This window comes from Oncorhynchus gorbuscha, linkage group LG03 (genome assembly GCF_021184085.1).
Source record: "Oncorhynchus gorbuscha isolate QuinsamMale2020 ecotype Even-year linkage group LG03, OgorEven_v1.0, whole genome shotgun sequence".
Taxonomy (NCBI): domain Eukaryota; kingdom Metazoa; phylum Chordata; class Actinopteri; order Salmoniformes; family Salmonidae; genus Oncorhynchus; species Oncorhynchus gorbuscha.
Window position 1 is genome coordinate 23,650,221 of NC_060175.1, and position 14,393 is coordinate 23,664,613.

Below are 14,393 nucleotides of genomic sequence, written 5' to 3' on the forward strand. Positions count from 1 at the left end.
GTGTTGAGGAGAATTGAGGAAATAAATCAACCATATTCTAATAGCAGAATTCTGTTGCATAGTTTGAAGCAAACAGGTCTGACATTTTGGCATGATAATGAATCTTATTTACTAAAGAGGAGATGGTGGGAAATGACAGGGAATGAATGTGTGAGTTGTGTGTCTGTCAGGTGAGACACAAACTGAGGAGACGCTGCTCAAAGGCCCTTCTAGAAGAAAACAGACAGTTACTGTACCCACAGAGAATGAGCCACAAACCCTCGTATAAACCCTCACTTTTGCACATTTACTATTATGCGCGCGCGCACACACACACCACACACACACACACACACACACACACACACACACACACACACACACACACACACACACACACACACACACACACACACACACACACACACACACACACACACACACACACACACACACACACACACACACACACACACACACACACACACACACACACACACACACACACACACTTAACAATTTCAGCCAATTTAATTCCTCCCCTGATTTTGCTGTTGTTTCTCTTGCGTCAATCAAATCAACAGGCTTGCCCGTTTCAGTACCTCAGCTCTGTGGGGTCACGACCATGAAACCAAAACTAAATTTCACATGTAACACCAAACCATTTTGAGTGCCTGTCAGAATTAGTCATGGTTGCATTAACATCGTTGCAGGTCAGGGCGATGAAACAACATCTCATCTCGAGAGAAATGAGCAAAAAAATGTAAAAAGCTGTCAGTGTTAACACAGCTCAATTTAGCAAAACAAGACTGTGCTCTTTGAAAAGTTTATACAATTATGTTCACACCAAGCCAACCAGAATGAGCGATGGATCTCCAGAATGACCTACGGTCACTCCAACATGCTCAGATAAACCAATCAGCTGCCCTCATACCTCTCTTGCTGGCTTACTTCTGAATCTAAGCAGGGTTTGTCCTGGTCGGTCCGTGAATGGGAGACCAGATGCTGTTGGAGGGCCAGTAGGAGGCATTCTTTCCTCTGGTCTAAAAGAAATTGCCCTGTGTAGGGTAGTCTTTCGGATGGGATGTTAAACGGGGTCCTGATTCTCTGTGGTCACTGAAGATCCCATGGCACTTATCATAAGAGTAGGGGTGTTAAACCCGGTGTCCTGGCTATATTCCCAATCTGGCCCTCAAACCATCAGTAACCTAATCATCCCCAGCTTCCAATTGGCTCATTCATCCCCCTGTAACTATTCCCCATGTTGTTACTGTAAATGAGAATGTGATTACAGTCACCTGATGAAATAAGGGTTAAATAAAAAATAAAAACAGAACTTCCTGGTTTCAACAACATAGCTATGAAGAAAGACACCAACCAAATGCTTAAGCTGAGGCACACCTGTGATGTACATAGAGTCACAGTAACTGGTGATATAAAAGAGTTTCCCCTCTCTTTACATCAGCAGCAACCCATAAAGGAGATGAGACAAGCTAGAGTGCTGTTGACAACAGCAGAATGCCGTTCTGTGTTACTGATAGGGAATCGTTCGCTGATAGAAGAGCAAGTTGTCAATGTGTTTTTAACGAGACAAGAGACATGCGGCCTATGAAACACTTCACTACTCTCCCCCATAGCACTTGGTGACCACACACAGATGAGCCTTGTTAATCGAAGCGAGTCTGGGCAGATGTAGGACTTTAGACACTGGGAATCTGCATGTGGCAACAAGACCCACAGAGACATACTGTACACACAGGTCTCACTGACAGAGCATAGCCTTATCCAGCCCTCGATAGAATGCAACTAGCGAGATCGAACGAGTGGGAAAAAGATAGAACTGTTGAATAAACCAGTAAAGAATCTCACACATCTGAGATGCTGCTGCTAGAAGAGAGGTTGACTGCAGTTTGGCACAGCAGCAGACGAGCTCAGTCCTTGGATGGAGGGAGATGGAATGAGAGAGAGAGAGTAATGAGGAAATCGATTGATGTGATACATGTAAAATGATGGCCTGAAGAAAGAATGCCTACCTTGTTAAAGAGTGATTCCCCATGGCTTTGGCTGGATGATGGAATAAACAATGAACAGCATGGCCTCATCATTACTTCTCAGTCGGTGCTGAAAGAGATTCAGCTCTAAATAACAAAAATAAAAAATTAACTATATTTGTGGTTAAATTACAAAGTGTGTTTGTTTTTAAAAATATATACATTGACTGTGTTACTATGGTGTTATATAGTTGATGTATGAAGCTTTTGTTCAGCTGGTTTTCTCATCCGTCTGCTATGGTGAGATGGGGTCAGATGGTAGACTGCGTGGTTGCTGTTAGTCCCTTATGAATGAACAATGACACAGTCAACAAGTACCTTAGTTAATATCCAGGTAGTAATCGTTCCACACTAGTGATGAAGTACTCAACAGGGACATGTTACAGTACCTACAGAGAAAGCACTCCATTGAACTGATCTTTGTGAAATTGAATTGGAGTCCCAGTCACACATCCACCCATCCATCCACCCCATTCATCCACCCACCCCACCCCATCCCTCCTCCACCCCATCCCATCTCTCCTCCATTCCATCCTATATTTTCAAGGCAGCATCCTCTCAGTGTGTTTCAACTCAGTCAAAATGTGGGAGTTTTGTTTTGGAAGCAGTTAAACATTTGGGATGTCTCATTCCATACTTAAACATGCAGAACATTGAACAGCTAGCTTTTTTTACAAATGGCAATTTTTTTTCTCTCTAGTACAGCATGGTTTAGGCTACACAGAACACGAAAGTACCAATCCTACCAGGTTGGACATATTGCTTTAAACCACCAAGTTGTTTATACGTCATGCCACACAGATGATATTATGTTGATACAAAAATAACACCAGTGTCTATTACTGTGTATCATATCAATTACAGAAAGTCATTGTTCTGTCTTTTCGCAATTAGATGCAATTGAAAATGTATTAAAACTCATGAACTGGTTCGGGTAAACATCGGCCTATGTAAAATAAAGGGGTTATGACTTTCAAAAGTGATATTCCAGTTTTTAAACCTTTTTTTATTTATTTACAACTGCGGAGAAGCTGCCCCAGAAGAAATCCCCCAAACCCAATGAAAAGAAAGCTATCTAAGAAGCAATGTAGTCCTTTACAGTCAACAGTTATTGCCCAATGCCTTAGCATGTTCATTTTGTCATACATGAGTCATAATTGAAACATGTGGAATAAGAGGAAAGGTCTTACAGATTGGTCAGAAGCAGTTGTCCAACAGAGAAACCAAACTGTGCCAGGACTGTCTGGCTGTTCTTTAGTTCGCCATCCACCTCAGACATCGACCTGTTGGTCTGCTTCTGTAGTACAGTTGTGCCAAGGTTAATAACAAAACAGCAAACAAACAAAAGATCGGGGTGTTTCTAGCGGATGGAGTATCTGCTCACCTATGGAATGGAAGGGCAACCAGTTCAATAAGAGATCAACAACAGCACAACCATGGCAATAGAAGAAGGAACATCTTAGCGACGCTTCAAGTTCTTTGCATTCTCTGTCCACATTCACATGCAACAACATTAGCTATTTTGGGGAGATGGAAAGTATGGAAATACATTCACCTGACAATAATAGTTTAAAACAATCTGGTCAAAAAGAAAAAGAAAGTATAAAAAACAGCGATTGTACAAAACAAGACTTTGGCTGAACATTCTTAAAGCTATGCTGGGTGATCACTGACTGACTGCCCCCTTTTCATTACCTAGAGTTCAAAGTTCAAAATCATCCTTATGGCAATATTTACACAGTATTTTCAATGTAGAAGTGAAGTCTTCCAAATAGATTAACTCAGAAGAAAAGAAAGATTTACCATTGAAAACGAGTCCCCAAAATGTGTCCCGAAAATGAGTCTCTGTCTAACATACTGACCAAACTGTCCGCTTGTGTGTTGGAAAATAAATGTCCACATACATGTTATTCAATCATTTAATCCAAACTGCTCATGCGCATCAACGGGCGTCTGCATAGCCAGGCACTAAAATAGAACTTGGTTCTATTTTAGACGCTTAATGCGCTGTAAGTCCCGCCTTACCGTCTACTCATTGGTTTTTACAAGCATATACCCACGTGAGTGATTGAAAGATGAACAAGGTCCACACAGCCATATAAAATCCACATAAGAAAGATGAACAAGGAAAGATAAAAAACTTTAAAAAACTAAATAGCAACCCAATGTTTATCTCCCAGACAAATTAGCTAGCAACAGCAAATGTTTCATGTGTGTTTCGACCTGTCCCCAAATTAATATATTAATTAAAAGTTGGTTTTGGAATTTTAACCTACGTGTCATGAACGTGTCTGGTAGGGATAGACAAAATCAATATGCGCACGATGACGCACGTGTAGAGCCGGTTTGGTCAGCATGTAACGGACACCACAGCAAAAGCATCTTGTTTCTGTTTACGGACACAAACAGGAAGAGGCAGTGATGTCACTACCGGTTCAACAGTTCTACTCTAAACAGTTTCCTAAATCATTAGAATAAAAAAAGGTTAACGATTGATTTGGATGAAATCGAAATTCATGCCCACTTTTCGACAAGTCGACTAAAGTCACTACCCAGTTGTCTAAGTGCACCGATCCTCTCAAAAAATAATTAAACTCGCAGTCATATTAGTCTGAAAGAACAGACCCCATGTAATAAATATATGTATATAGAGATTAAAAATCATATATATACTCCAAATTAATTTAACATTACTTCAATGTTCGGTTTACTACCATGTTCTATTTGACTCGCTTTCATTGGGACCTCATTTGATTTAAGTTACTGAGAGAAAAAGCAGAATTTAAGCTACGGTCTCTTTAAGACTGTATATAGTGAAGGGAAAGAGGTGGTAAGGCTAGATTGCTGAAAGAGTATGTCCAATCGCACGGCCTACAGTGAGTAAACAGTTTATTTTAGCTTCCTTAGCCCCAGCATCGGACAACCAATCATGGTTTACAAATGTGGCATAAATATACTGTATATAGAAACATATTCTGCTGTTGATTCATCTCATTCATGGACTGTACTGTCACCAAAACACTTCAGCCTATACATATATATTCCAAAATATTAAAAAATACTAAATATAAAAATACAGAAGAATTGTAAAAAATGAACAAAACATTTAGTTTATATGAAAATCATGCAAGAAAGCTTCCCAATAATGATGTACTAAGCAAGGAGACCAGCCAGAAGAGGGAGGCGCAGCGCGAGCAGGCTTACGGCAGCAGGCTTACGGCAGCAGGCTTACGGCAGCAGGCTTACGGCAGCAGGCTTACGGCAGCAGGCAGACTATGTTCTGTAAACATTGTTGTAGTCCATGACACATATATCGGCAGTGACACGTTGTTTTGCATCCATCAATTTTGGGGTCAGAGTGGAATAGAAATGAATCCTCAATAACGATGGGTTACAAAACAACAACAACCTATAAAATATGGCTCTGAGTAAGTAGAAAAGGTGTATCATCAGAGGGTTCTATCCAAGTAAGTAACCTAGATATGAAAATAAGGTTGAAAATATGGCAGTAGTACATCGATAGCACATATCCTGTTGAGGGCGTCACACTCTCTGTCACAGAGTTGGTGGTCGGAGTGGGAGCCAAGTTTAAACTCTCTGTACCATCATTTAAAACAACGACATGCACCACTGAATACAGGAGTTCTCATGTATCAACATCTCTGGTTGTATCGTTTTTTTCTGGTTAGAGTATTCCTCTTCTTGTTAGGCCATTATCTGTGGTTGGTGGGTTGGTTGGTAGGTGGGTTGACCCTAGAGGACATGTGGAGATGTGTTGTGTCCCTATGCTAGCAGGCCAGCCTCTAATGGTTGCACCTCCCAGAGGCATTGTGGGAGAGATCGATAGTTCTTTGTCACTCTGAAGCAGACACAGTGACACTCGATAACGACACACACAGTCAAGCTGTAGCTAACAGCTACACTGTAGCCCAACGCCCTTTCGTCAACAGTGAAAAAAAGAGTTGTACATTCGCCTTGGTAAGGTACAGATCAGAATGTATTCATGTTTTGTTTTTTTATGTGTGGAAAAAAGGAATGACAGACTAAAGAAAGAACAACTTCCCATTTCTGTCTATACACAGGAAAAGGTAGGTCCTAACCCCGGCAAATAATGACTCCTAAAACCATCTCTAAATTCCCATTATATTTAGCATGAAACATGAATCAAATACGTTATGCATACGAGAGAGGGAGACACGGACGTTCTTATTCTTCCTCCATATTGAGGCAGTATCGTAAGCTGTCAACTTCCTCTCAACGGGCTAGGGAAAACCAGAACCCTGATTGGATGAGATAATCAGATGAGGGAGATGCCCCTCCCTTTTTCCCACATGGTCTTGCTATGATCCCACACTCCACAGAGAGGTGGTTCCCTCTGGCTCTAACCTGCTGCTAGCTTTTCTTTCAATGTGTTGTTTTAAGATAGTTCACTTTTTTGTTAATATAGACTAGCATCCTTTGTACTTTCCTTCCATAAAAACAGGAGAAATCATAATAAAATCATGTGAAATGGACCCAGAAGAACCAAACTAAAGTGAGAGATGTTTAGACGGTTGAACCTTCATCATTGAAAATATGTCGTTTATCAGAATGAATGAAGACATGGGTTCCTGGGTTGAACTGCATAACCCATTAGTACATCATGCTTCAAAACAGATCCAATGCATACACACAGTACAGTTAAAACACAGGTTGAGAAATGGAGTGGCAAAACTTAGTAGCTGAAAACTGTTAAATCACATGGCCCATGTTCATCTGATCATCAAATCAGCTTGGAGCTGTGTTGAAGAGCCTATAAAGCATATATACTGTATGTACACATAGATATACTCTAAAAGTGCTGTGTCAGTTAGTGTATGCAGGGTGTAATGAGCACGTACAAAAGGATAAACATGTTGTGTTTCAGTTCTGGGCTATCTGAGGTTAAAATAAAACAATGAAATGTTACAGGACAAAAAAAAAGATATTAAAACTCCAAAGATGGACAGTAGGACAGGCTACAGCCTTTGACAGAGCAGATTGGTGGACCCCACATGGCCCCTCCCACCCATGAGTTTGGGGCGCGATGTGATTTGATGGTTTACATGTCACTCTGCTGTACATACTTAAAGGGCATACACACCACATTCAGTGCCAGCCCATGGGAATGGCAAAGTGGGTGGGTGGGGCAGGTGAGAGGTAGGTGTAGGGTTCAGGAAGTGGAGGGAAGAGGAGGCGGAGGAAGAGGAGTAGGTGAAGAGGGGGAGACGCTGGGACCCCTTGCCTGCTCTGGGTGTACCCTCTGTGGGATGAGGGGCGCACCGCTTGTCCTCTTGGTGGTGGAAGAGAGGAAGTGCAGGAGGGTAACCAGCCAGCCGACAGGGGGAGATGGACAGAGCACAACGGAAGAGAGGAGAAGAGAGGAGGTGATCAGCAGGAGGCCTAGTGGCTGACGTCTGGAGCTTCTGCCCCCCCAGAGAAGGATCTGGGCATGTGCTGGAGCGCCACCTCATCACTGCTGCTCTCATCGATGTCAGGGATCCGCGCCTCTTCCTCAGACAGGGGAACAAACTCAGGGTGGGCCATGAAGTTATGGATGGAATTTTTTGATTCTCGGTTCTCTAGCCCCGGGTAAAGAGAGCTACGGAACGCATTTACCACCTTAATCTGTTAGAGAGAGAAAGGTGGGGGCAGGGGGGATAGAGAGATTGAGGGATGGAGAAATAGGGGCAGTGCAGAGAGAGAGAGAGAGAGAGAGAAATAAAAATACCAGTTAGTATGAGGGTCCTGGCTCAGTCTTCCTGTGTTCATGGTGATGGCAGGAGGCAGGCAAGCAGGCAGGCAGTGGATTATGGGTAATCTGCTAGGGGGTACAAAGGGTGGTCAGTGAGAGTTGAGAAGTGAAGTATTCTGGGATGGCAGTCTTGATCACTTGCCCGATTCATCAAACTAAACAGCAGGCAAAAGGAAGGCACGCAGGAACCACAAAACCCCCAAATCAAAAACACATAGTCAACTACAACATACAGTATGACACATGAGGGCGGGTGGAAAATACATGAGCACTGCAAAACAAATACACAAAAAAGCATTAACACTAAAATACAGTACAATATGTAAACAAACCGTGAAAATAAATACCAACATATGAGGTGGGAACACATGATAATGACGGTGTACGGATACTGAGCAAGCAACGGGACAAAAACCACACAGCTACTTAAATACTATTACACACACACACACACACACACACTGACACATGAAGTACATCATGCTATCTGAGGCAACAAGCTGCAGGTTCTAATCACCAGCCTACAGTACAGCTAGCTGGCAGCATCTCAATGTTCTATAATGAAGACAGGGATGGAGGGTTGGATGTTGTCTGTTGGGCTGTTTGGTTGGCGACCAAAGATGAGTCCAGTTCGGGGATATTTTGTAGGAAAGGCAGGAGTGTGGAAAGGGACAGAGGATGAGAAGAGAGGGAGGAAGGCAGAGGGAGGAAGGCAGAGGGAGGAAGGCAGAGGGAGGAAGGCAGGGGGAGAAAGATAAGAACTATAAAGTGGTGAAGAGGCAAAAGGATGAACGGTTGATGCTGCAATAAAACTAACATGCACTTCATACATGTACAGTAGACACACACTTTCTCACTCACAAACACACACCCTCTCACTCACAAACACACCCGCTCACTCACTCACACCCCCCCCCCCCCCACACACACACTTCTAAAGCTGATGGTACTCAACACTTTCTACAATTCAGAAAAAAGGAATGTGAACTCCACCACAACGTGAGTGGAAATGATTTTCTCTCTAACTACTTGTCTGTATCTAACCTCCCACCTCACCATCTACTAAACTACAGACTGATGCATCATGTTAGACCAACACAGCTACTCTGATGAATGTGTAAGACATTTACAGCCCAGGCCTGTCAGTCAGGCAGGCAGGTGTAGGACGCAGTGTGTGTGTGGTGTGTCAGCCAGGCAGGCAGGGGTAGGACACAGTGTGTGTGTGGTGTGTCAGCCAGGCAGGCAGGCAGGGGTAGGACACAGTGTGTGTGTAGTGTGTCAGCCAGGCAGGCAGGAGTAGGACACAGTGTGTGTGTGGTGTGTCAGCCAGGCAGGCAGGCAGGGGTAGGACACAGTGTGTGTGTAGTGTGTCAGCCAGGCAGGCAGGAGTAGGACACAGTGTGTGTGTGGTGTGTCAGCCAGGCAGGCAGGCAGGGGTAGGACACAGTGTGTGTGTAGTGTGTCAGCCAGGCAGGCAGGAGTAGGACACAGTGTGTGTGTGGTGTGTCAGCCAGGCAGGCAGGCAGGGGTAGGACACAGTGTGTGTGTAGTGTGTCAACCAGGCAGGCAGGGGTAGGACACAGTGTGTGTGTGGTGTGTCAGCCAGGCAGGCAGGGGTAGGACACAGTGTGTGTGTGGTGTGTCAGCCAGGCAGGCAGGGGTAGGACACAGTGTGTGTGTGGAGATAAGTGTTTCCAGTTTCAGAGATGTTTGTGAGTGTGTGTTTATGTGGGAGAGTGAGTGTGTGAGAGAGTGAGTAAGTGAGAGAGTGAGTAAGTGAGAGAGTGAGTAAGTGAGAGAGTGAGTAAGTGAGAGAGTGAGTATAACAGAGAGTGAGTAACAGAGAGTGAGTAACAGAGAATGAGTAACTGAGAGAGTGAGTAACAGAGAGTGAGTAACTGAGAGAGTGAGTAACTGAGAGAGTGAGTAACTGAGAGAGTGAGTAACTGAGAGAGTGAGTAACTGAGAGAGTGAGTAACAGAGAGTGAGTAACAGAGAGTGAGTAACAGAGAGAGTGAGTAACTGAGAGAGTGAGTAACTGAGAGAGTGAGTAACTGAGAGAGTGAGTAACTGAGAGAGTGAGTAAGTGAGAGAGTGAGTAACTGAGAGAGTGAGTAACTGAGAGAGTGAGTAAGTGAGAGTGAGTGAGTAAGTGAGTAAGTGAGAGAGTGAGTAACAGAGAGAGTGAGTAAGTGAGAGAGTGAGTAACAGAGAGTGAGTAACTGAGAGAGTGAGTAAGTGAGAGAGTGAGTAAGTGAGAGAGTGAGTAAGTGAGAGAGTGAGTAAGTGAGAGTGAGTAACTGAGAGAGTGAGTAACTGAGAGAGTGAGTAACTGAGAGAGTGAGTAACTGAGAGAGTGAGTGACTGAGAGAGTGAGTGACTGAGAGAGTGAGTGACTGAGAGAGTGAGTGACTGAGAGAGTGAGTGACTGAGAGAGAGTGACTGAGAGAGTGAGTGACTGAGAGAGTGAGTAACTGAGAGAGTGAGTAACTGAGAGAGTGAGTAACTGAGAGAGTGAGTAACTGAGAGAGTGAGTAACTGAGAGAGTGAGTAACTGAGAGAGTGAGTAACTGAGAGAGTGAGTAACTGAGAGTGAGTGACTGAGAGAGTAACTGAGAGAGTGAGTAACTGAGAGAGTGAGTAACTGAGAGAGTGAGTAACTGAGAGAGTGAGTAACTGAGAGAGTGAGTAACTGAGAGAGTGAGTAACTGAGAGAGTGAGTAACTGAGAGAGTGAGTAACTGAGAGAGTGAGTAACTGAGAGAGTGAGTAACTGAGAGAGTGAGTAACAGAGAGTGAGTAACTGAGAGAGTGAGTAACAGAGAGTGAGTAACAGAGAGTGAGTAAGTGAGAGAGTGAGTAACTGAGAGAGTGAGTAACTGAGAGAGTGAGTAACTGAGAGAGTGAGTAACTGAGAGAGTGAGTAACTGAGAGAGAGTGAGTAACAGAGAGTGAGTAACAGAGTAACTGTGAGTAACTGAGAGAGTGAGTAACAGAGAGAGTAACTGAGAGTAAACTGAGAGAGTGAGTAACTGAGAGAGTGAGTAACTGAGAGAGTGAGTAACTGAGAGAGTGAGTAACTGAGAGAGTGAGTAACTGAGAGAGTGAGTAACTGAGAGAGTGAGTAACTGAGAGAGTGAGTAACTGAGAGAGTGAGTAACAGAGAGTGAGTAACTGAGAGAGTGAGTAACTGAGAGAGTGAGTAACTGAGAGAGTGAGTAACAGAGAGAGTAACTGAGAGAGTGAGTAACAGTGAGTAACAGAGAGTGAGTAACTGAGAGAGTGAGTAACTGAGAGAGTGAGTAACTGAGAGAGTGAGTAACAGAGAGAGTGAGTAACAGAGAGTGAGTAACAGAGAGAGTGAGTAACTGAGAGAGTGAGTAACAGAGAGAGTGAGTAACTGAGAGAGTGAGTAACTGAGAGAGTGAGTAACAGAGAGAGTGAGTAACAGAGAGAGTGAGTAACAGAGAGAGTGAGTAACAGAGAGAGTGAGTAACTGAGAGAGTGAGTAACTGAGAGAGTGAGTAACTGAGAGAGTGAGTAACTGAGAGAGTGAGTAACTGAGAGAGTGAGTAACTGAGAGAGTGAGTAACAGAGAGAGTGAGTAACAGAGAGAGTGAGTAACAGAGAGAGTGAGTAACAGAGAGAGTGAGTAACTGAGAGAGTGAGTAACTGAGAGAGTGAGTAACTGAGAGAGTGAGTAACTGAGAGAGTGAGTAACTGAGAGGACCAACAAAAATGGAAAAGGGTCAAATCCAACCATTTACATTTCCACAGTGTTATTTGACTTGATAATGCTTATTATGAAGAGAAATTAGATCAATTTTGGTGGGCTGTATGTAGCCTATCCAATCAGCATCCACCCTCTGTGTTTATACTTCTTATTCCAGGCAGGCTTCTCTGGCCGTGTGTGTGTGTGTGTGTGTGTTTACATTTCCACAGTGTTATTTGTTGTGTTATTATGATCAATTTTGGTGGGCTGTGTGTGCATCCACCCTCTGTGTTTATACTTCTTATTCCAGGCAGGCTTCTCTGTCCGTGTGTGTGTGTGTGTGTGTGTGTGTGTGTGTGTGTGTGTGTGTGTGTGTGTGTGTAATGTACATGTCGGTGTATATGTGTTTGTATGTGCGTAATGTACATGTCGGTGTGTGTGTGTGTTTGTATGTGCGTAATGTACATGTCGGTGTGTGTGTGTGTTTGTATGTGCGTAATGTACATGTCGGTGTGTGTGTGTGTTTGTATGTGCGTAATGTACATGTCGGTGTGTGTGTGTGTGTTTGTATGTGCGTAATGTACATGTCGGTGTGTGTGTGTGTGTGTTTGTATGTACGTAATGTACATGTCGGTGTGTGTGTGTGTGTGTGTTTTGTATGTGCGTAATGTACATGTCGGTATGTGTACGTGTGTTTGTATGTGCGTAATGTACATGTCGGTATGTGTGTATTTTTGCGTGTTTTTCTATGTCTCAAAGTCCTCTCATATCCATCTGATCTCTGTGTTCCTCTCACGTGAGTGTTTTGGCAGATGCCAAGATACACCAATGTACCGCACGCATCCATAACCCTTTTTATATAAAAACAACTGTCGGAGAAATATGGCTCTTTTTTCTCCATAAATCTCTTTTAGTGAGAGAGCATGCTGTCATGGAGGAATAAGTCAGCACTGGGGTCGCTTGCCAAGCCTAAAAAAAAGAACATACTGAGGGATAAGTCCTCCCTGAATAGCGGGACTGAGAGAGAGGGAGGAGAGAGAGGGACAGATAGGGAGGAGAGAAAGGGACTGAGAGAGAGGGAGGAGAGAGAGGGACAGATAGGGAGGAGAGAAAGGGACTGAGAGAGGGACAGAGAGAGAGGGACAGAGAGAGGGACAGATAGGGAGGAGAGAAAGGGACTGAGAGAGAGGGACAGAGAGAGGGACAGAGAGAGGGACAGAGAGAGGGACAGAGAGAGAGGGACAGAGAGAGGGACAGATAGGGAGGAGAGAAAGGGACTGAGAGAGAGGGACAGAGAGAGGGACAGAGAGAGGGACAGAGAGAGAGGGACAGAGAGAGGGACAGAGAGAGAGGGACAGAGAGAGGGGACAGATAGGGAGGAGAGAAAGGGACTGAGAGAGAGGGACAGAGAGAGGGACAGAGAGAGGGACAGAGAGAGGGACAGAGAGAGGGACAGAGAGAGGGACAGATAGGGAGGAGAGAAAGGGACTGAGAGAGAGGGAGGAGAGAGAGGGACAGATAGGGAGGAGAGAAAGGGACTGAGAGAGAGGGACAGAGAGAGGGGACAGAGAGAGAGGGACAGAGAGAGGGACAGAGAGGGGGTGGATTGAGAGGGGGAAGGAGATTGAGGGACTGAGAAAGGGAGATAGAGGGAGGAGAGAGAGGGAGGCAGAGAGAAAGGAGTGAGAGGGAGAAGAGAGGACTGAGGGAGGATAGGATAAAAAGAAAAGGGGCAACGAGAAAGAGAAAAAGAACGAGAAAGAGAAAAATAACGAGAAAGAGAAAAAGAATGAGAAAGAGAAAAATAACGAGAAAGAGCGCTGCATGTGAAGTAGAGAAGCAAGATAGAGGGTGCATCATCCATACTTATGAGTTAGGGGGCAACTTTTAGCATGAGAACTGGATGTATGAAGGAATGAGAGAAGAGGGAAGGAGAGAGGGAGGGAATGAGAGAAAATGGGAGGAGAAGGAGAGAATGAGAGAAATGGGGAAGGAGGGAGAGAATGAGAGAAAATGGGAGAAGAGGGAGAGAAAATGGGAGAAGAGAGGTATGTGTGTGTCTCTCAGGACGGGGCAGAAGGCATGTGTGTGTCTCTCAGGACGGGGAATAGGCATGTGTGTGTCTCTCAGGACGGGGCAGAAGGCATGTGTGTGTCTCTCAGGACGGGGCAGAAGGCATGTGTGTGTCTCTCAGGACGGGGAATAGGCATGTGTGTGTCTCTCAGGACGGGGAATAGGCATGTGTGTGTCTCTCAGGACGGGGCAGAAGGCATGTGTGTGTCTCTCAGGACGGGGCAGAAGGCATGTGTGTGTGTCTCTCAGGACGGGGAATAGGCATGTGTGTGTCTCTCAGGACGGGGAATAGGCATGTGTGTGTCTCTCAGGACGGGGAATAGGCATGTGTGTGTCTCTCAGGACGGGGAATAGGCATGTGTGTGTCTCTCAGGACGGGGAATAGGCATGTGTGTGTCTCTCAGGACGGGGCAGAAGGCATGTGTGTGTCTCTCAGGACGGGGAATAGGCATGTGTGTGTCTCTCAGGACGGGGAATAGGCATGTGTGTGTCTCTCAGGACGGGGCAGAAGGCATGTGTGTGTCTCTCAGGACGGGGAATAGGCATGTGTGTGTCTCTCAGGACGGGGAATAGGCATGTGTGTGTCTCTCAGGACGGGGAATAGGCATGTGTGTGTCTCTCGGGACGGGGCAGAAGGCATGTGTGTGTCTCTCGGGACGGGGCAGAAGGCATGTGTGTGTCTCTCGGGACGGGGCAGAAGGCATGTGTGTGTCTCTCAGGACGGGGAATAGGCATGTGTGTGTCTCTCAGGACGGGGAATAGGCATGTGTGTGTCTCTCAGGACGGGGCAGAAGGCATGTGTGTGT

At 44.9% G+C, this 14,393-nt stretch overlaps 1 protein-coding gene across 7 annotated transcripts in view; it reads right to left on the reverse strand.

Moving 5' to 3' along the window:
• Positions 1-3,010: 3,010 nt before the first annotated feature.
• Positions 3,011-14,393, reverse strand: part of LOC124028940 (plasma membrane calcium-transporting ATPase 1-like) — a 176,117-nt gene continuing 164,734 nt past the window's right edge. For 5 of the 7 annotated variants that reach the window (XM_046340867.1, XM_046340855.1, XM_046340835.1 and 2 more), the window contains one exon: positions 3,011-7,676. In XM_046340867.1, coding sequence (XP_046196823.1) covers positions 7,452-7,676 — 225 coding nt within the window. In that variant the 3' untranslated portion in view covers positions 3,011-7,451. The remainder of the gene's footprint in view (positions 7,677-14,393) is intronic. The other 2 variants (XM_046340861.1, XM_046340848.1) reach the window with 1 other exon arrangement.